The 22,078-nt window shown below is 42.4% G+C and overlaps 1 protein-coding gene across 1 annotated transcript in view; it reads left to right on the plus strand.

Moving 5' to 3' along the window:
• The window catches only part of LOC114808671 (exocyst complex component 2-like), a 164,093-nt gene that overhangs the window by 79,728 nt on the left and 62,287 nt on the right, over positions 1 to 22,078 (plus strand). The window contains exons 12-20 of the mRNA XM_039910964.1: positions 1,470 to 1,535; positions 1,825 to 1,982; positions 2,245 to 2,390; positions 3,901 to 3,962; positions 13,393 to 13,473; positions 14,493 to 14,552; positions 16,613 to 16,640; positions 19,089 to 19,125; positions 20,813 to 20,879. Coding sequence (XP_039766898.1) covers positions 1,470 to 1,535; positions 1,825 to 1,982; positions 2,245 to 2,390; positions 3,901 to 3,962; positions 13,393 to 13,473; positions 14,493 to 14,552; positions 16,613 to 16,640; positions 19,089 to 19,125; positions 20,813 to 20,879 — 705 coding nt within the window. The remainder of the gene's footprint in view (positions 1 to 1,469; positions 1,536 to 1,824; positions 1,983 to 2,244; positions 2,391 to 3,900; positions 3,963 to 13,392; positions 13,474 to 14,492; positions 14,553 to 16,612; positions 16,641 to 19,088; positions 19,126 to 20,812; positions 20,880 to 22,078) is intronic.

A 22,078-nucleotide genomic window follows, 5' to 3' on the forward strand; every position in this document is an offset into this window, starting at 1 on the left:
GCGGCTAAGGTAAGTTAACATGGTGAGAACAAGGACGTCGTCGCCCGGGGCGGGGGCGGGAGGGATGAATCACCTCAAGAGGGAAGAGGGAGTGAGGCCTTCCCAAAATGGCCGCCTCAGGCAGAGTGGGGGCTTCCTAAAATGGCCGCCTCGGGCGGAGTCGGGGAGCGGTTGGGGAGCACAATGTCCCAGGGCCCGAGCAGGGGGACACAATGTCCCCCGAGGACACAATGTCCTTGGGGCCGAGAAGGGGAGCACAATGTCCCCAGGATCGAGAAGGGGAGCGCAATGTCCCCGGGCCCGAGCGGGGGGGGGTGGGTGGACTGGAAGCTGGTGGCTGGGGGTCTGTGGGGGCGAAGATCCGTAGTGTCGGAGTTCCCGAGCGGGGGTGCGGAGATCCAGGTTGTGAAAGGCTGAGGCGGGCGCGGGTCCGGACGGTCCGAGGCTCAGCTCCCCGGTGGAGGGGGAGGAAGCGCAGATGAGTCAGCGAGCGGCAGGCGAAGGGGGGTTTGTCGGGAATCGGGCCCGGGTGGGCCGAGGCTGCGCCTCAGGGGAGCAGAGATCCCGAGCCCACGAGGTAATGGCTCCAAGGGTCCGGGCGATGACAAGGCTCAGCTTCCCGGGAGAGGGGGGGTGGTCTCGGCGTGGATGAGTCGGCGGTCGGCGGCCAAAAAGCCGCTAAAGTCGGCGGTCAGTGGCCAAAAGGCTGCTAAAGAGCTAGGGTGGAAACGGGGGGCAGGCAGCCCAAGGAACCACCGCCTGGGAGGAGAGCTCCAGAGTCCATGTGGTGGTCGATTCGGCTGGCAAGCGGGGGCCCGGCGGTCTGAGACTTACCCCCAGGGGAGCAGAGATCCCGGGACCACGTGGTAATGGCTCCAAGGCAAAGGAGCGGTTCAGGTGGGACTGTAGAAGGAGAGAAGGGAGGTGAGGTAGGGAAGGGGCAAGGTGATAGACAGCTTTGAAGCCGATAGTGAGGAGTTTTTGCTTCATTCGAAGGTTGACAGGCAACCACTGGAGGTTTTTGAGAAGGGGAGTGATATGCCCAGAGTGTTTAAGTACCATAACTAACAAACTGTAAGATATGCCAAAAATGTATTGCCTTTTGGGGAGCAAAATCTGTCTAAAATGCTCAGGTTACGTCAGTGCATTAAAAAAAGTGAGAGGGCATTCATTTCTAGGTATATGTTCTTTATAGGAAAGTACTTTAGTCTATTTTCCACTCCTCTATAGCATGTGCTGTATCCTCTCTATTACTTCAAGTGCCAGGAAATTGGATCAGAATGTTGTTTTTCTAGTTTGGTATAAAGCCAAAGGCTTGTTGACAATTTTGGTTCATGCCCCAAGTTATCATTTTAGTTGAAGATGACTAGTACATGACTGCACCCTTTTAAGTGATGGTTGCATTTCATACTAGAAAGAAATACCAATTATGCATGTGTATGTATATGTATTGTTCTTTTTTAAAACAGACAGCCGAGAAGTCGGGCCACATGGAAAGGTCAAAGAATGTAAGGCAAAGGCAAAATGACTTCAAAGTAATTTAAGCACATGGGCTTTTTAATAATAATAATAATAATAGTATTTGTTAAGTGCTTACTATGTGCCAAGCACTGTTCTAAGCACTGGATGTTTCTTAAATTAGGGTAGGAAAAATAGAAGAATTCACCCATATTATTTTATAAATAAACCCTATGACAAGGAAGCAGATTTTCAAGTTATTGTGTATTAGACTTGTCCTGGATAGTTTAAGTAGTTAATAATTAGTAAAAAAAAATTCAAAATTTTTTTTAAAGTATATTTCCACTGATTTCCATCTATCTTTAGAAAATGATTCAGGAGGTGATGTACTCCTTGGTGAAACTAATCCGTGGAGCTCTACTTCCGTTCAGTCTCAGAGAAGGAGAACTGCGACAGTTTGAGGGATGGGAGATGAAGTCTGAACTCTCTGGCCAGTGGCTAACACATGTCATTCATACTGTAAGGTAAATAAGGACACTTGGTTCCCCAAAACGATAAAAAAGTAGAAAAGGTACTGCCATCTGAATAAATGTGTAATCTTTACTAGTCCTAGGAACAAAATTTAATTGGCAAACCCAATCTGCTTGAAGCTAAATAACAAACTGTTCTGTAGTATTTCCAATAACAGCAGCTTTCCATTTCCTCTGTGAGAACTTTGTAGCAGTAACCACAATCTGTAGCCAAATACATTCAGGTAAGGCATAAATGTGTTTTCCTTTTTTAAAGGCTTACTTCTGAATCTTTGACTGCCCTTGAAATTCCAAATGATTTGTTACAAACTATCCAGGATCTTATTTTGGATCTACGAGTCCATTGTGTAATGATCACCTTACAACATACAGCTGAAGATAAAATGAGAAAAATTGGAAACAGTACTGGTGACTGAATCTGATTGTATGTACTGTGAATAAAGTATATGCTAGTTTCTACCATATTTCTGCTAGGTAGACTCAGTTGTGCCATAAACATGTGTTTTCACAATTTAGATGGAATGCAATAAATGTAATACCTTTGTTATAGGAGAAATGAGAGTACTTGGCCCAGAGTAAATCTCAGGACTTTCATTCCCTCCGTCTTCTACCACTTCTCCTTGCCTCCTTTTCCTCCCTCCTTCCTCCCCCGTTTATCTTTTATCCTCTTTCCTTTCTCTCTCTCCCTCATTCTCCTTGCCTCCATCCTTTGCTTTCTTTTCCTCCATCTCCTTCCTCTTCTGTCTTTCACCCCCTTTTCTCCTCCCTCTTCCCCCCCACCCCCTTTTTTACCTATCTCCTCTAAAGTCCCTACCCAGATACACAGCCCTATAGATGCCCTCCACTCGACGTTCATTCTACACTCAAAATGAAAAGTGGGCAGTCCAGGTCTTCGGTCCACCGCCAGCCAAATGCCTGGATACTTTTATGTGTCTCAATTTCCCCCTCTGTAAAGAAGTGGGAACATTGTTACTAGACCATCTCCACCTCACAGAATTCTACTGAAGTCCAGTTAGCTGCCAATTTTAAATTCCTGAATTTTAGGTTTAGCAGATCTGGGACGGTCCACCTGTGGGAGCTACCTGGAAGAAGGGAAGTAATGCAGAGTTCTGGAAATTATCAGGAAGGCCTACCCAGATTGACAGAATTTAGGCACTGTTGATTATCACGTATCTGCCCCTGTGCCTAGTACCAAGCTTGATGTAAACAAGTTCTTAATAAATGTGGCAGTAAACTCCTCCAGCTGAGGAAGAATACCACTGCAGGCTGCAGGACCAGAGATGCATAATAACAATAACGATGATAACTGTGGTATTTGTTAAGCATTTACTATGTGCTGAGCACTGTACCAAGCACTGGGGTAGATTGACCATAGTTCGGTCCCACATGTTGCTGCTCACAGTCTAAGTAGGAGGTGGGGATACTATTGAATCCCCATTTTGCAGATGAGGTAACTGAGGCACAAAGAAAGAAGTGAATTGACTTGCCCAGGATCACACAGCCGGTAATTGGCGGAGCTGGGATTATAACCCCGGTCCTTTGACTCCCAGGCCCGGGCATGAAAGTGAAAAGGCAGCATCAGTAATCACAGAGGCCTAGATGCAATGGACCAGCCTTATTCTGAATCTGGATAGAGATGTGAAAGAACTCTCAGAAGGTGTGATTATACTGTTTAGCTGAGAGTTCTCCAGAGTGGGAAGAATACTGGGCAATTGTCCTCTTCCACCATTCTGTACCAAATATGCTAATCCAAGCCCCACCGAATAAAGGAGAAATGTTCTAATACCTGATACCACATTTTACTTGCAAACCAAGTCATCCCAGCAAAACCACAACTTGACAATTTATCTTAATCTTGATAAAATTCAGTTGGTTAAAATGGAAATTAATTCTCTGGTTGTTTTTCATACAGGTATAAAGAGATTAGCCGAAAAAGAAGACTGGATTATTGATAATGAAGGACTGACCTCTCTGGTGGGTTAAAGTACTATTTTTAAATATTTGTCATCTTTGCAGTTAATATTTAAATTTCCACAGGGCAAAAGTGCTACCAAACAGAAATGTCAAAACATATAAACAAATAAAACATAAAACAGCATAATGGTCAAGTATATATATTTGCTGAAGGGTATACGCAAGTGCTCCATTAGATTATACCCTTTTAAGATGGGGACTGTGTCTTCTCCTCTATTGTGCTTTCTCAAGTGTTTAAAACACTGCTATGCACACATTCAGTGCTCAGTAAATATCTTAATTGCTGAAGGGATCCAGGAATTATTGGTGCAGTGGGCACTCTTTGGAGTTAATCTGGAAAGATTTTAATGAGGAAGTGAGTTTTTAATAGGGTATTGGGGAAGTGGGATATTATTCGATGATTTGTGTGGAGAATGCCTTCTAGGTAGAAAGAATTGGATAAAGAACTGGAATAACTTGGTTGCAGGAGAGGCACATACATTAGGTAATAAGCCTGTTTGCTTGAAAGAAGCAAGGGAGTCTCAGTTGGGGGGAGCGAGATGCGGGGAGCTGGGTAAATGAATTGAGGTCCTTACCTCCTATTTTAATCCAGAATTTAAATTATATTCAAGTGACAGTTGCAAGTGAGTATAGGTATCTGCCAAGGGGAGTGACATGATTAAAGCAATTTATATAAGTATAATTCTTGGTGCTGTTGATTAAATGGATTGGGATTATAGAAGGCTTACAAGTAAACTCTTGCAATAATCCAGGTCATGGCACCATTCCACTCATAAAACAAAGATTAATCAACCCAGCTTTCATCTAGAGGGTACTAAGAAACAGCTGCCTTTGGCCCCCTTTCTACTGCCAACATATTACTGCTTCAGACAGAGAATCACTCTCTGAGCAACAGCAGTCATGACCGTCTCCCTCCCTGCCTTGGCTCTCCCTTTCTCTGTCCCTCAGTGTATCTAGTTGTCAATTTTTTTTTTAGTATTTGTCCTCCCGGTAGGGAGTAAGCCCCTGGTGGGCAAAGAATGCATCATTTTGTTATTCCCGTACTTCCCAAGTGATTCATTCAGTGAATGGGCACTCAATAAATGCAACTACTGCCGCAGCTCCTATTATGACTAAAGGTAAAGGAGCCATCTTTTTCCACTTGTCAAAAATGCCATAATATACCTAAAAAATACCATATCATACCATAATAATGAGCGCTTATTATGTGCCAAGCACTCTTCTAAGCACTGGGGTAGATACAAGGTAATCAGGTTGTCCCACGTGTGGTTCACGGTCTTAGTCCCCATTTTACAGATGAGGTAACTGAGACACAGAGAAGTTAAGTGCCTTGCCCAGAGTCACACAGCTGATGAGTGGCGGAGCTGGGATTAGAACCCACAGCCTCTGACTCCCAAGCCCGTGATCTTGCCACTAAGCCCCGCTGCTTAGGGACCAGTAATGTCATCGACACCACCGGTAACATTTATTGAGTGCCTCTTGCGTGCAGTATACTGTTCTAGACACTTGGGAGAGAACAAAACAGACATGATCCCTGCTGTCAAGAGACTCCAGGTCTGTTGGGGACATGCCTACTTAAGTAAATCAAGGATAGGGAATGCCATAGAATACATGTGATATTATAATAAAAGTGGTATGGGGGCTGTGATTAACTTAAGTGGTGGTGGTGCAGAAGGGCTCTGAAGATGGGAGATGCTGTGGCCTGTTTGAGTTGAAGGGGAGGGAGTTTCAGGCATTAGGGAGAGTATGAGCAAGAGATCAATGGTGGCAGAGACAAGAATGAGACACAGTTGACTAGGTTAGGTGAAGAGGGAGAAAGATTGGGAGGTGGGGTGTGATGGAAGAGAAAAGTGACTAATTAAGAGGGAGAAAACTACTTGAGCGCTTTGAAGTCGGTGGTCAAGAGATTCTGCTTGATGTGGAGAAGAATGGGTGACCTTCAAAGATTTCTGAGAAATGGTGAGACGTGATGTTTTAGAAAAATCATCTGGGCATCAGTATAAAGTATGGACTGGAGAGTTGGGTCACAGGAGGCAGGCAGATCAACCAGAAGGAAGATGCAAGAGTCAAGCCAGGATACAAGTGCTTGGACCAATGTTATGGCCATTCAGAAGCAGTGGGAGGGAAAGATTGTGGAGCTGGGAAGCAACATGGCCTAGTGAAAAGAACATGGGTCTGGGAAACAGAGGACATGGGGTTCTAATCTTGGCCTTTCCACCTGCCTGCCTCATGACCTTGGGCATGTTACTTAACTTCTCTGGGCCTAAATTTCCTAATCTGTAGAATGGGGATTAAGTACCTGTTCCCATCCTACTTAGAGTGTGAGTCCCATGTGGGACAGGGACTGTGTTTGAACTGCATATCTACCCTAGCACATACTACAGTGCTTGGCACATAGTAAACACTTAAATACTATTATCATTATTATTATATGTTATGGAGGAAGAACTAATGGGATTGGATGCCAAAGTGAATATAGGGATTGAAAGAAAGGGCGGAGTCAAGGACATTACCCAGGATGCGGATTTGAGAGTTGTGGAGGATTGTCCCACTGTTGACTGTAATGGTAAAATGAAGTTGAGCTGATTCGTGTAGGGGCCAGTGCTGAACTTGTGCTTGTACTTTCCAAGTGCTTAATATCGTGCTCTGCACACAGTAAGCACTCAATAAATATGATTGAATGAATGAAGAGAGAAAATGAGTTCATTTTTAGGAATATTGAGCTTGAAATTTCAGGATCCACTTAAAGGTGTGCTGGTGGCAGGAGGAAATGGGAGATTTTCTGAGGAGGAGAAAGGTTGGGGCTAACCAGGTAGATTTGAGAGACATCTTCTTGGCTCCTACTTAATCTGTGTAGCCCCACTTCCCCACCCTTGGTTCTTGTGCCATGAAAGCAAGCTTCAGTGCAGCAGACCATACCCCAGTCAGGTTCTGGTATGGACTAACCAAAAACCTCTCAGTAATGATTTGAAAAGACCAAGTCAACCTTGTCTAAGATTACTCCTCCATTCTCTTTGGTGGCTTTCCCAAAGCAGCTATCAGAACTCTTCCTGCCATCTCAACCAAAGGCAAGAACCAAATTTATTAATTCAGTCGTATTTATTGAGCACTTAATGTGTGCAGAGCACTGTACTATGTGCTCGGAACGTACATTTCAGCAACAGAGGCAATTCCTGCCATAACGGGTTCACAGACTAGAACCCGTCTAGTCTAGACGGAGTTCAGGGTGGTGTGATGGGACCTCAGATAGCTTGACCATCCCATCTTATTCAAGACGCCCGTTCACATCACTTTTAGTCATGATAAGATACCTGAGGGGAGTGGAGATGTGGCCGTACTGAGACTGTCACTACCAGGAACACAGACCTGCTCCCAACCCCGCAGAAAGCACTATATTCTGGTCATAATATATAGGAAGATCTGCTCTGTGATATCACATTCCTGTTACTGGACAGAGGGCAGCGTACACACGCCCTCCCTTCATTTCTTCCCCGTCCTGCCCTCTAAGATACATTAATGATTAAGACTGTGAGCCCCAGGTGGGACAACCTGATTCCCCCTGTGTCTACCCCAGCGCTTAGAACAGTGCTCGGCACATAGTAAGCACTTAACAAATACCAACATTATTATTAATCTATGAATCAATCAATCATATTGAGCTCGGGCTGTGTGCAGAGCACTGTATTAAGTGCTTGGGAGTGTACAGTGTAACCGCTTTGGTATACTCTCCCTGGTGTTCTCCTTCATGAGTGACCTCTTGATATTTTTTAAGTATTCATAGGTTGTGACACAAGGTCCATGTGTAATTCCCACCAGTGTTTGCTTTCCCAGTGCTTTGTATAGTGCTCTGCACATGTAAGCATTTAATACTGCCAGATGGTTCAGAGTTTGGCTCTTGTCAAAACACAGCTTCTTCCTTTAAGGTTTTGACATTATAAAAAAAATTGAAAATACCAAGCTAAGGAGATATATTGCTTCAGTGTAGCCCCAATATCTGTGCAGCTGTAAAATCATTGATTTCTTCTTAATCTGCCTTTGTTACTACAATGCAGGAAGATTACTGGACTGATTAAGGTAGACAAATCCATTTGAAAATGTTTTCTTAGTCAGTGAAATGACTACCCCAGAAACATAGTTGCAGTTAATAAAGTAAGTATCTTATCTGCTAGAGTGAGAAATTTCAACCAGAGCGCAACTAGTTCAGTAGTCATTTTGGCTCACACAAACAATAAACAACCTGAAACTAAATTCAGAGAAAGTAGGTGTTTTGGGGAAAGAAACAGTAATGACTAATGACCAAAACATTAGAGTCCTGTTTAAAAGAGCGCCTGAAGGTATTAGATTTACATGAAGATGGCTGTCATATATTAAGTGTTAATTCCTAATACTTTTGCAGAAGGTTCATGAATGGGTCCTGTGGTCGAAAATAATACCTGTGATGGTAGTTTTGAAGGAAATTAAGTGATAGAACTTGATGTAAAATACTTATATTTTTCATGGATGAAAGATGGCTTTTCATCCATATTCACAATCAAATAATTTATTACTCACCTACTTTTCACTTATATAATGCATCTCCTCTCAGCATGTAACATTAGATTTTATACTTGGAATGTATTTTTTCTCCATAAATCTTTATAGGCAAGGTAGAAAACAAATGAAATTATTGAAACATTCCTAGTGTATTTGATTTTTATTTGGAAACTTTTACTACCTTTTATTTCCTAGTTAGCTAGTTGGGAATAAATGCTAATCTCTCTGGTTAAGTTTAGAAATGAATGGAAATCTTAACCCAGTAGGACTGTTCTTTCAGGCTTAGACAACAACTGAAGTTTATCTTCAATTTGAACTTAGTTTGCAACATTCTGAAACAGCTCATTTTAGAGCATCCGGTTTTCTTTGCATCTGCAAAGTAGCTTCCATCTTTCCTCAACACATATTAAATTTCTGAGAATTCATTTTTCATTAGAACTGGAATAGTTAGTGCTAACTCCTTGTTGTCAGTTAAATTGGCTGATTGATGGACTCAGTATGGATAATATTAGAGAAGCAGCGTGGCTCAGTAGAAAGAGCACGGGCTTTGGAGTCAGGGCTCATGAGTTCGAATCCCAGCTCTGCCACTTGTCGGCTGTGTGACTGTGGGCAAGCCACTTAACTTCTCTGTGCCTCAGTTCCCTCATCTGTAAAATGGGGATTAAGACTGTGAGCCCCACGTGGGACAACCTGATTCCCCTATGTCTACCCCAGCGCTTAGAACAGTGCCCGGCACATAGTAAGCGCTTAACAAATACCAACATTATTATAATATTAGTTAAAATATCTTCATAGAGTAAGCAAAGGACTCAGGACTCAAATTCCAGTTTTTCTAAAAATACTAATCTCCCCTTTTATTTTCCCTTTAATGTGCTGGATTGTTAAAAAAAAAACAACTTTTCTATCTCTAGACAGTTCTTCAGCTCCATTCAAGAAATTGAATTTTACATCTTCCTCTAGAATAAGATTCTTCATTTAGAGTAATAGTGTTGTTTTAATTGTCTTGCAAATTCAGTCAATCAATCCTGCTTTAATTCTGCCTTCTCCTCTGCCCTGTAAAATGATTTTTCCATTCTTATTGACACCATTGCCCTTGCCAGTTGTTCCAGGCGTTAAAGTCGCTGATCAAATCCTATGTCCCCCATCCCTTGCCCCTAATGACCTGGCATGAAGCTATCATGCATCATCTCCCTAAAACTTCCCTGTTCTTCTCCAGTCCCTCCCTCCTCCTGCATCTTTTTTAACTCTATCGGAGAAGCAGCGTGGCGCAGTGGAAAGAGCACGGGCTTTGGAGTCAGGGCTCATGAGTTCGAATCCCAGCTCTGCCACTTGTCAGCTGGGTGACTGTGGGCAAGTCACTTAACTTCTCTGTGCCTCAGTTCCCTCATCTGTAAAATGGGGATTAAGACTGTGAGCCCCACGTGGGACAACCTGATTCCCCTGTGTTTACCCCAGCGCTTAGAACAGTGCTCTGCACGTAGTAAGCGCTTAACAAATACCAACATTTTTTTTTTTCCAACAGTATCTCAAGAGGAGATCTGATGTCTCTCAAAATACACCCCCCCCCACACACACACACACCTGCTCATCTGACTTCATCCCTTTATCAAAGTCTTTGCTACCTCTTTCCTTCCATCTTCAACTGTTCACTCTCTGATGGCTACTTCCCCACTGCTTTCAAGTGTCCTCACATATCCCCTATTCTGAAAAAAGCCCTCCTTTGACCCCACGACTCCCTCCAGTTATCATCCTAACTCCCTCCTACCATTCCTCTCCAAATTCCTTGAGTGAAGTCATCTGTGCTCGCTATCTCAACTTCCTCTCCTCCAATTCTCTCTTTGAACCCCTCCAATCTGGCATCCATCGCCTTCGCTCCACAGCAACTGCCAAAGATCACAAATGATCTCCTTCTTGCCAAATTCTCTACTTACCAAATTCTTAATCCTCTTCAACCTCTCAGCTACCTTCAACACTATCCACCAGTCCCTTCTCCTGGAAACATTATCCAACCTTGGCTTCACTGACTGTCCTATACTGGTTCTCCTCCTATCTCTCTGGCCATTCATTCTCAGTCTCTTTTGTGGGCTCCTCAGTTTCCCACCCTATAACTGTGGGAATCCCTCAAAGTTCGGTTCTGGGTCTTCTTCTATTCTCTATCTACATCCAGTCCCTTAAAGACCTCATTTTCTCCCATGGCTTCAACTACTACCCCTGTGTGGACGATTCCCAATTATACACCTCTAGCCCTATTCTCTCTCCCTCTCTGCAGTCTTGCATTTCCTCCTGCCTTCAAGACATCTCTACTTGGATGCTCACCCTGTGTCACCTCAAACTTAACATGTCCAAAGCAGAACTCCTAATCTTCCCACCTAAATTCTGTCCTCTCCGTGATTTTTCCATCACTGTAGACACCACCAGCCTTCCTGTCTCACAAACCAGTAACCTTTGAGTAATCTGTTACTCACCTATCTCATTCAACCCACATATTCAGACTATTACTAAATCCTGTCAGTTCAACCTTCACAGCATTGCCAAAGTCCACCCTTTCCTCTCCATCCAAACTGCTGCACTGTTAATCCAAGTATTTTATCCTACCCCACTGTAGTTACTTTATCAACTTCCTTGCTGACTACCTTGCCTCTTGTCTCTTTCGACTCCAGACCATATGTCACTTAGCTGCCTGGATCACTCTTCTAGAAAAGCATTCACTCCATGCTTTCCTACTCAAGAATCTCCAGTGGTTGCCCATTCAACCTCCATATCAAAAAGAAACTCCTTACCATCGGCTTTAAAGCACTCAATCACCTGGCCTCCATCCTACCTCTTCTCCCTGCTCTCCTACTTCAACCCAGCCCACACACTTTTCTCCAATAATGCCAACCTCCTCCCTGCACCTCAGTCTTGTCTCTCTCACCGCCAACACTCTCCCTCTTCATATCTGACAAGCATTTACTTCGCCTACCTTCAGAGCCTTATTGAAGGCACATCGCCTCCAAGAGGCCTTCCCTGAGCCCTTTTACCCTTTTTTCCCCACTCTCTTCTTTGCTGCCCTGATTTGCTTCCTTTTTTCACCACCAACCCCCGCCAACCCCACAGGACTTATGTACATATCTGTAATTTATATATATATATATATGTTTTAATGTCTGTCTTCCCCCTCTAGATGTTAAACTCATTGTGGGCAGAGAATGTGTCCAAATAATACTCTCCCAAGCACTTAGTGCTCTGCACACACTAAGCACTCAAAAAATATGATTGACTGACACTTAGTACAGTATTCTGCACAGTAAGCACTCAGCAAATATGATTCATTAATTAAATACTGTGTTCATATTATATTACCGTAATAAGGTATAAATGAGAAGTGAAGTGAAAAATGTTCATTTTAATAGTAATAATGGTATTTGTTAAGCTCTTACTGTGTGCCAAGCACTTTTCTAAGTACTAGGGTAGATACAGGGTAATGAGATTGTCCTTTGTGGGGCTCAGTCTTAATCCCTGTTTTACAGATAAGGTTACTGAGGCATAGAGAAGTTGTGACTTGCCCAAGGTCACACAGCAGACAAGTGGCAGAGGGGGGATTAGAACCTACACCCTCTGACTCCCAAGCCACTAGGCCATGCTGTTTACTATCCTTTGTTGAAGAAATTAGAAAAATAAACTGTCAGTATTGAGTATCTCTTCATTAATCAGTACATCAATCAACAGGCTTTATTGACTACTTATAGTGTGCAGATGCAGGACACTACACTGAGAGCTTGGGAGAGTATAGTAAAGTAGAGCCAGCCCTGTTCTCAGGGAGCTTACAGTCTGGCCAGGAGATAATAAATTAAATGAGTTCAATACACATAACTCTAATGTATAGTACAATCCCACGTGTTACTGTGTTCTGTACATAGAATGTGCTCACGTACCACCAATTGAGGATATTTATAATAATTAATATAGTTCAATTATATAGATAAGCTTTTTAAAATTAATTTACCTGACCATTATAAATCTAAAGTCCATTTAAAAAAATTCGCAGTCTGTGATCTTCATATGTTGCTGTGAAATGGCAATTCTCCATATCCTTTCTCTGAAATGTGTGATCCTCTTATTATCCAAATTAAGTATTAGCATTGTTGCAAGCATTACTTAGTGACATCTGGTGGTTTCAAACCACGATGGAGCCAGTACAAAAAAAATGGCTCACCTAAATCATACTGTTTTATGTTCTATGAACTTTCGTTTCTTTACCTGAGAAAGTGAATTTGATTAAAGCTTATATTTCAAAGAGGGGGCTTTCGAAATGGTATATTCTCAGGACTTCTCAATCTTTTTTTTTTTTTTTGTATTTTTTAACCATACACCATGTGTCAGTCACTGTACTAAGAGCTGGAGTATATGCAAGTTAGTCAGGTTGGATACAGTCTGTGTCCCATTTTACAGCTGAGGTAACTGATAGACAGAGAAGTTAAGTGGCCTGCCTAAGGTCACACAGCGGACAAACGATGGGGCCAGAATTGGAACCCAGGTCCTCTGGCTCCAGGCCCTGTCCTTATCCAGTAGGCCAGCACTGCTCAGTTGCTTTTTGTTGAAGTTTGATTTTTGTTAGTTTTGTTTTTAGAGGTTTGCTTCATTCCAGGGATTCCTCTTTTTATTTTATAAGATCATTTTAAAGGAGAATTCTTGAACAACATTTATTCAAATACAGTTGCATCTGTGTAAACTAAATGTAGCATTGTGACTTAATGAAGTTTCAAAGTAATGAAATGTGGAGTTTTAAGGACAATGACTTTTAAAAAATAAATTACTTTCTCTACCTTTTCCCTAGTCGAAAATACCCAATGATAAATGTGTTGGTTATCATCCCTTTGATTAAAATTTTAACCATTTCATTTGTTGTACTTTTCAGCCATCTCAATTTGAACAGTGCATTGTGCATTCCTTGCAGTCAATCAAGGGAGTTGTAGAGTGCAAATCTGGGGAGACCAGTGTAAGTTTCTTCTTTCATTTTACCTTCTCTTCCCTTTTTTAGATGCATATATATTCCCATGGAATACCTTTGAGTTATAGTAGTTTCTAAGTTTGAATTTAAAAGGTTTGAATTTAATAGTTTGTGCAACTGCTATAATTTTTCATTCCAGGATAAGCAGATAAAAAACCCATTCGTATTAAGCAGTTTTTATTAGGCTCGTTACAATATGGTTTCCGTTTTTAAGTTGCCTTTCTCTTAGTCTTTACTTGGAAACCCTTGTGTAATGTTCCCTTGCTCTTCAAAATCATGATACACAATGACCGATAATTGCACAGAAGTGCTTTGTTCAGTGTCTGCACGAAGTGCTCACTAAATGCCACTGATTGAGAAGGGAAAAAAATCAGTGTACTGTCTAAACTATACCTTAGGGCAAGTTTAAAGATACCGTATTTGCAATTTACCAGAGCAGCTTCATTAAATTAGTGTGCAGTTAAAGTTACCTGGAAGTCGCTCTCTAAACAGTGCTACTCCTCATCCTACAGAAGATATCATCAGACTGATGACAGCAAAGTCCATTTATAATGCTGCTTAAGAGCTTAAAGATGCTTAAGAGCATCTTGGTCACCCCACATTATTGGTTAGCTATTGCAAAAAACAACTGAGGTTGGAGAGGTCGTTTGGTAAATTTCTCTATCTTAAAGTGGTGTTTACAAAGTTTCCAACGGACCCCCTTCCCTTAGTCAGAAAACAGGACACAATGTAGCCTGTGGTCTCTCTAAATCCTGTCTTTCAGAGGGTGGTGCAACCAAGTTCATTTATTTAAGTAGGTACAGTTATTTTCCATGACTTGGTCATATTATCATTACTATTATTATTTGATCATCTTGTGTCAACCCCAGGTCTTAGGGCAGTACTTGGCACAAAGTAAGACCTTAACAACTATGACAGTTATTATTATCATTATTGTTGTCATTTTTATCATTAACTATCAAACTGACATTTCTTTTCTGTTTAAGCATAATAAATTGGTTTTGCAGGTTTTTCAGGAACCTAAAACCCAGGAGGAGGTTTGCCAATTGAGCATTAATATCATGCAGGTAATTCTCACTGTGAAAATGAATTTGTTTCCAGAGGCCTGAAAAAATACAGGATTTAATTCAGTGGTATTTATTGAGCACTTACTACGTGTAGAGCGCTGTGCTAAGTGCTTGGGTAAATACAATATACCAATAAACAGGCACATTTCCTGCCCACCACGAGCTTACAGTCTGTACTCTCTTGCCGACCTGTAAATTTACCGAGAATCAAAATAATAAAAATATTGTCCTTAGTTCTTTTTTTGATGACAATAATTGCACGAAGCAGTTGAAAATTTGTGGAGTATGTCTTAATAATGAAAATGGCATGTACCCTCCAGCAACTTTTAAGGAAAAACACTCAAAATCTTTTAGGAAACCAGAATGGAAACAGGCAGCAAGCTCCCAGCATTTGAGAAACTTGATTCAGTTAAGTATCTAAGCAGTCTTGTGAAGTACTAATGAAAAGAGCACGAGCACCTCCAGTTGTCATCTAGGATAAGTAAGGCATCCTATATATTCCTAAAATGACTGATCCTCTGAGAGTTCCTAGCTTAGTACTCTCTCTTCAGTAAATTACCTAGCCACTTTAGATAGGTTTCTCTTTAGATCTTTCATCATTAAGGAAAATTTGCATATATAAATGGATTGTTTGAGGGAAAGGATGAAGGAAAGCTAAGAAAGAGCAGTGCCTAGTGGAAAGAACCCAGGCCTGGGAATCAGGAGTCCTCCGTTCTAATTTGCCTGCTGGGAGGCCTGGGGCAAGACACTTAACTTCTCTATGCCTCCCTTTCCCCCTCTGTCAAATGAGGATTAAATAGTTGATATCCTTCCCCCTTAATTAGACTGTGAACCCTTTGTATTGCAGGGACTCTGATCTAAGTAATCTGTATCTGTCCTAATGCGTAGCACATAGTGAGCACTCAACAAATACCACAGTTATTATTGTTGAATATTTAGTAATTCATCTTGGCAGGATGGTATATCACCATAAATGGCCAGTTGACTTAATTGGGAAAAAATAAAGGCTAGAATTGGTGGTTCTCCTCTCTCCCTCCTTCCCACCCACCCCTGCCCCAATTTCCCCCTTCACTGGGAAACCCCTGCAATTATGTTTAGGAATGTCCAATCCCTACAACTCCAAAAGCATCTTTCTGCACTCCAGATTTGCCCTCAGCCTTTTTTCGCAGATTTATCCTTCCTCTTCCTTTCCCCTCTCCTTGCCCTCCAGAAATCTCAAGAGGGAAGAAAAAGATCTTTCAAACCAATGACTTCAGAACAGGACGAAATCTGAGATCCAAGGACACTGACCTTAGTAAGATGCGGCTTTTCGATCTAACAGATATGCTAATGTTAGAGTCCTTAGGTGGCCTAGTTCTCAGAACATCATCCATTTCTGCTTTTGTAGTCTCACAGATTTAGCTACTTCCAGAGGTAAGGCTCATCCTGTGCCTCTGAAATTCACAAAAATCACCTGTGTCTTGCAGTCTGCTCATGTGTTCACCTGTCACAATATTCATTGCCAGGAAGATATTGCTCAAATTGAATTTAAACCAGGCAAATTTAACCCATTCTCCCTTGTTCCTTCTCTTGTACAATAACTTTCTGTAGATTCCTTTTCAATAAAATTGCTGTAGCTTATTTGCCTCTAAAGATACTTTTTAAATGTGTTGATTGTGTAGAGAAGAAATAGCTTTCAGCTAAGTAAAAGCAGCTACTATTCCATTTATTATTAGTATTATTAATAACAATCATATTGAGTGCTTACTGTGTGCAAAGCACTGTACTAAGCGCTTGGGAGAGTATACTATAACATCAAATACATTCCCTGCCCACAGTGAACTCACATTTGTGTCCCATATCCAGTTAAATGCAATATTAGGAAAGTAATATGTGTGCTTTTTCTCTAAAAAATGTGTATGGGTAGATTAGAAAAACATTTTTAAATTTCATGTCACCTATAGGAACAAGGAACTTATATTTGTGTATTTTATAGTTTTGTGAAAATGAAACATTTTTGTAGTGCCCATAAGAAGTCAATTGTTGTTTTAATTTCTGTACAATATTCTTTTTTGCCCTAGGTTTTTATACATTGCCTGGAACAGTTGAGTATTCATTCATTCATTTATTCAATAGTATTTATTGAGTGCTTACTATGTGCAGAGCACTGTACTAAGCGCTTGGGATGAACAAGTCGGCAACAGATAGAGACAGTCCCTGCCGTTGGACGGGCTTACAGTCTAATCGGGGAGATGGACAGACAAGAACAATGGCAATAAATAGAGTCAAGGGGAAGAACATCTCGTAAAAACAGTGGCAACTAAATACAGTCAAGGCGATGTACAATTCATTAACAAAATAAATAGGGTAATGAAAATATATACAGTTGAGCGGACGAGTACAGTGCTGTGGGGATGGGAAGGGAGAGGTGGAGGAGCAGAGGGAAAGGGGGAAAAAGAGGGTTTAGCTGCGGAGAGGTAAAGGGGGGGTGGAAGAGGGAGTAGAGGGAGAAGAGGAGCTCAGTCTGGGAAGACCTCTTGGAGGAGGTGAGTTTTAAGTAGGGTTTTGAAGAGGGAAAGAGAATCAGTTTGGCGGAGGTGAGGAGGGAGGGCATTCCAGGACTGCGGGAGGACGTGACCCAGGGGTCGACGGCGGGATAGGCGAGACCGAGGGACGGTGAGGAGGTGGGCGGCGGAGGAGCAGAGCGTGCGGGGTGGGTGGTAGAAAGAGAGAAGGGAGGAGAGGTAGGAAGGGGCAAGGTGATGGAGAGCCTTGAAGCCTAGAGTGAGGAGTTTTCGTTTGGAGCAGAGGTTGATAGGCAACCACTGGAGTTGTTTAAGAAGGGGAGCGACATGCCCAGATCGTTTCTGCAGGAAGATGATCCGGGCAGCGGAGTGAAGAATAGACTGGAGTGGGGCGAGAGAGGAGGAAGGGAAGTCAGAGAGAAGGCTGACACAGTAGTCTAGCCGGGTTATAACGAGAGCCTGTAACAGTAAGGTAGCCGTTTGGGTGGAGAGGAAAGGGCGGATCTTGGCGATATTGTAGAGGTGAAACCGGCAGGTCTTGGTAACGGATAGGATATGTGGGGTGAATGAGAGAGACGAGTCAAGGATGACACCGAGATTGCGGGCCTGAGAGACGGGAAGGATGGTCGTGCCATCGACGGTGATAGAGAAGTCTGGGAGAGGACCGGGTTTGGGAGGGAAGATGAGAAGCTCAATCTTGCTCATGTTGAGTTTTAGGTGATGGGCCGACATCCAGGTGGAGACGTCCTGGAGGCAGGAGGAGATGCGAGCCTGAAGGGAGGGGGAGAGGACTGGGGCGGGGATGTAGATCTGCGTGTCATCTGCGTAGAGATGGTAGTCAAAGCCGTGAGAGCGAATGAGTTCACTGAGGGAGTAGTGTAAATGGAGAACAGAAGAGGGCCAAGAACTGACCCTTGAGGAACTCCAACAGTTAAAGGATGGGAGGGGAGGAGGCTCCAGCGAAGGAGACCGAGAATGACTGGCCAGAGAGGTAAGAGGAGAACCAGGAGAGGACAGAGTCCGTGAAGCCAAGGTGAGATAAGGTATGGAGGAGGAGGGGATGGTCGACAGTGTCAAAGGCAGCAGAGAGGTCAAGGAGGATTAGAATGGAGTAGGAGCCATTGGATTTGGCAAGAAGGAGGTCATGGGTGACCTTAGAGAGAGCAGTCTCGGTAGAGTGGAGGGGACGGAAGCCAGATTGGAGGGGGTCTAGGAGAGAATGGGAGTTAAAGAATTCTAAGCATTGATTGTAGACGACTCGTTCTAGGATTTTGGAAAGGAAGGGTAGTAGGGAGATAGGGCGATAACTGGAGGGGGAAGTGGGGTCAAGAGCGGGTTTTTTTAGGATGGGGGAGACGTGGGCATGTTTGAAGGCAGAGGGGAAGGAGCTCTTGGAGATTGAGTGGTTAAAAATAGAAGTTAAGGAAGGGAGGAGGGCAGGGGCGATGGTTTTAAGAAGGTGAGAGGGAATGGGGTCCGAGGCGCAGGTGGAGGGGGTGGCACTTGTGAGGAGGGAGGAGATCTCCTCTGAGGATACTGCAGGGAAAGATGGGAAAGTAGGGGAGAGGGTTGGTGGGGTGGAGGGGAGAGGCAGAGGGGTGACTTTGGGGAGCTCAGACCTGATTGTGTTGATTTTTCTCAGGAAATAGGTGGCCAGATCATTGGGGGTGAGAGATGGGGGAGGGGGAGGAACAGGGGGCCTAAGGAGAGAGTTAAAGGTCCGGAACAATCGGTAGGGGTGACGGGCATGGGTGTCGATGAGGGAGGAGAAGAAGATTTGCCTGGCGGAGGAGAGGGCAGAGTTAAGGCAGGAAAGGATTAATTTGAAGTGTGTGAGGTCGGCTTGGTGCTTGGACTTTCGCCAGCAGTGCTCAGCAGCTCGAGCATAGGAGCGTAGGAGGCGGACGGAGGAGGTGATCCAGGGCTGTGGGTTAGTGGAGCGAGAGCGGCGGAGGGAAAGGGGGGCGAGAGAGTCGAGATGAGTAGAGAGGGTGGAGTTGAGAGCGGAGACCTGATCATCGAGAGTGGGAAGAGAGTACCAAACCTGATGGTGATGTAGATACTACCCAGTAAGTAAAATAAAAGTGCATTCAATAGGCTGATAAAGGAGGATGAATCCAATCTCAAATTGCATATTTTGTCCAAGTGGTATTTATTGAGTGCTTACTGTGTGCAGAGTATTGTAATGCATGCTTGGGAGAGGGCAACCAAGTTTGATTAAATATAAAATGTCCAAAAGCATCCCAAACCAGTATTAACCCCATACTGTGGAACTAGTGGAGCCAGGATTAGAACCCATAACCTCCTGACTTCCTGGCCCATGCTCTATCCACTGCACCATGCTGCTTCCAACAAAATTGCTCTTGCTGTAATTTTCAGATCACCATACTGGCAACATCTGAAGGATGTTTTGTTCAAAACCCAGTGGCACGTTCTGTGTTCCTACAATCCAAACTCTGACAAGCAAACAGCTTGGATCTTACGGCCTTTAGAAGATGCTATAGTTGAGTGTCATTTCCAGGTCATGTCTGCAAGAGGCATAAACTTTGCATACTGAATCGTACTTGATCATTTAGAAAGCACAGAACTGAGGGTTATAAATAATGTCTCAACTCAAGGATGCAATGACTAGAATGGAGGTCCTCATACATAGTGATTCCCGAAAAACTCTGTCTGAAGTTGAAAAGTTGTAATTGGGAGCCCATTTTCTCATAAGAACAATTGTTATAAATGGGGAGATTAGTTCTTGAACCAAGGTCAGTTACCCCATTTTTACACGTTACCCAGAATTGTGTACTCAATTAATTATAGATGAGTAATATGGCTCTATTAATATATTCATATTGAGTCAGAGATTTCATGATAAGGTAGCCAGCTGATACTTCATCAGAACTAAGAAGGCCTTCTAACGCTCTCTTGACACCATCTGGTGATCAAATAATTCCCCTGACCCCTTGCCTCTCCCATTCCCTCCCCCTATCCTCTTTCAAGTTTTCCCTTCCCATCACACCTTTTAAAATTTTTTCTGCAGTTCTCTATTGTTCCTGGGCATTCTTTTAGCACCTACACCACCAGTGCCATTAAAGAGGCTAGTGTGGTAAAGTCAAACCAATACATTGTAAAGCTGAAACAAGATGTTAACTTAGAAACATTGTCAAGTGCTGTCAAGCATAACTTGAAGCATGCTAAGTCAAGGACTCCCATATAGTATTGAGGGGGAATGTAGTAAGCTCAGAGTCACTGCTCTGCTCTCATAGTATTTTGAGTAAACCAGAAATGAAAGGAATGTAATCCCAACTTCAAACAAAAAGAATAGATAGACGTGTCCTATGTGTTAAATGCTCTAATAGCCTTCCTGTAGACAGTGTTTGAATCCCCTTCCTTATAAGGATCTAATATAAGCAGAGACATCTTTAACAAGTCTTTTTGCACCGTAATAATTTACAAGGAAAATCCTAATGTAGAAATATTAAATTTATCATTATTCAGGAGAATACTATTCAGATCATTTGCAGTTGAGTTCATAACAATGTCTTTTGATGGTGTTAGGTGTAATAGATCATCTTCAAGATGACCATCAGGAATTTCGAACTTTATATATGTGGATTTGGGTTATTAATACATCTACCATACAGTTATTTTTCAGGCGATAATTGGAGATAAATTAGATCGGATAACCAAACATGCACCATTTTGCTTCACCATTAAGTAAATTTAAAATATAAAGTTGTCTCTCATGTTTGTTTTCATTTTCAGCCTTTCAGTTGATGTTTCTTCTCCAGACTTATTTGGAAGTATCCATGAAGATTTCAGTTTATCTTCAGTAAGTGGAAATTTAAATGGAAAGTAAATTATGTCTGTAATACAAAACCAGTCACTCCAAAAATATTAGGAAAATCAATAAAAATGTCTTCGAGTGACATTTTTGTTTTGGAATCTTTGGTATAATTCTCCAGGTTGTAGTAAAAATAACTTGCTGATGTTTATGTCATCTTTAAGTTTACTAAGTTTTTTAAAAATTTATACTACTACAGAAACTGTAATAGTAATGATATATTGAACGTATTTGGTACACTTCTTCTGCAGAGCTCAAATTACCCTATATTTTTTTCACATCCTCAGGGTGGTTGGAAGCAAATATTACTATCTGTGAATCTTTAAGTATACCTAGGGTTATAGAGATAGGTTCAAATGTATAGTTGTTGTCCACTGGGTTTGAAATTTTGTTCTTGGCCCCAAGATATGAATGGTGATGTGACTGAAAAGATCAGTGTGAATTAGCAATCTCTTCGATGCATACATACAAAGTAGTGTCAGGCTGTGCAGATGTTTGCTACTTGCTATGTTTGGCCATTATTTTTATTCCACCTCTTGGTGCACCTGATTGTGATCGAGAAAAGGAAGGCATCTCTCTCTTTGCTTTGTTCCAGGTTTGCCAGCCGGCCACTATTATCACCCAGCAGTTTACTGTTGCTATTGCGTTTGCCTTTAAGTTGGGACTCACTGTGTCTTTAAAATGTCTATCTGCTCTGTGTGCTTTTGAATGACCTATTGTAGCATACCAAGAATAGTAACCAATCCATGGAATTTATTGAACATGTACCGTGTATAGGGCACTGTATTAAGTGTTTGGGAGAGTACAGTACAACAGGGTTGGTAGACACAATCTTCAAAGATGTTAAAATCTAGTGAAGCAAACATTAAAATAAATTACAGATGGAAGAAGCAGCAGAGTTCTTCTGTATATAATTAAATACGTAAGTGGGATGGCGTATCAAAGAGCTTAAAGAACAAAGACCCAAGCTTGTGGGCAGTGCATTCATTGAGCCATATTTATTGAGCGCTTACTCTGTGCAAAGCACTGTACTAAGCGCTTGGGAGAGTACAATATAGCAACAAACAGACATATTCCTGCCCACATCAAGCTCACAGTCCAGAAGGGATGAATAAGGTGAACTCTAGTGGGAAATCAGGGAGTGGTCTTCCAACAGCACATATGTATCTGGATGCAGAGTTAGAAGT

This window comes from Ornithorhynchus anatinus, chromosome Y2 (genome assembly GCF_004115215.2).
Source record: "Ornithorhynchus anatinus isolate Pmale09 chromosome Y2, mOrnAna1.pri.v4, whole genome shotgun sequence".
NCBI classification, from domain to species: Eukaryota; Metazoa; Chordata; class Mammalia; order Monotremata; family Ornithorhynchidae; genus Ornithorhynchus; species Ornithorhynchus anatinus.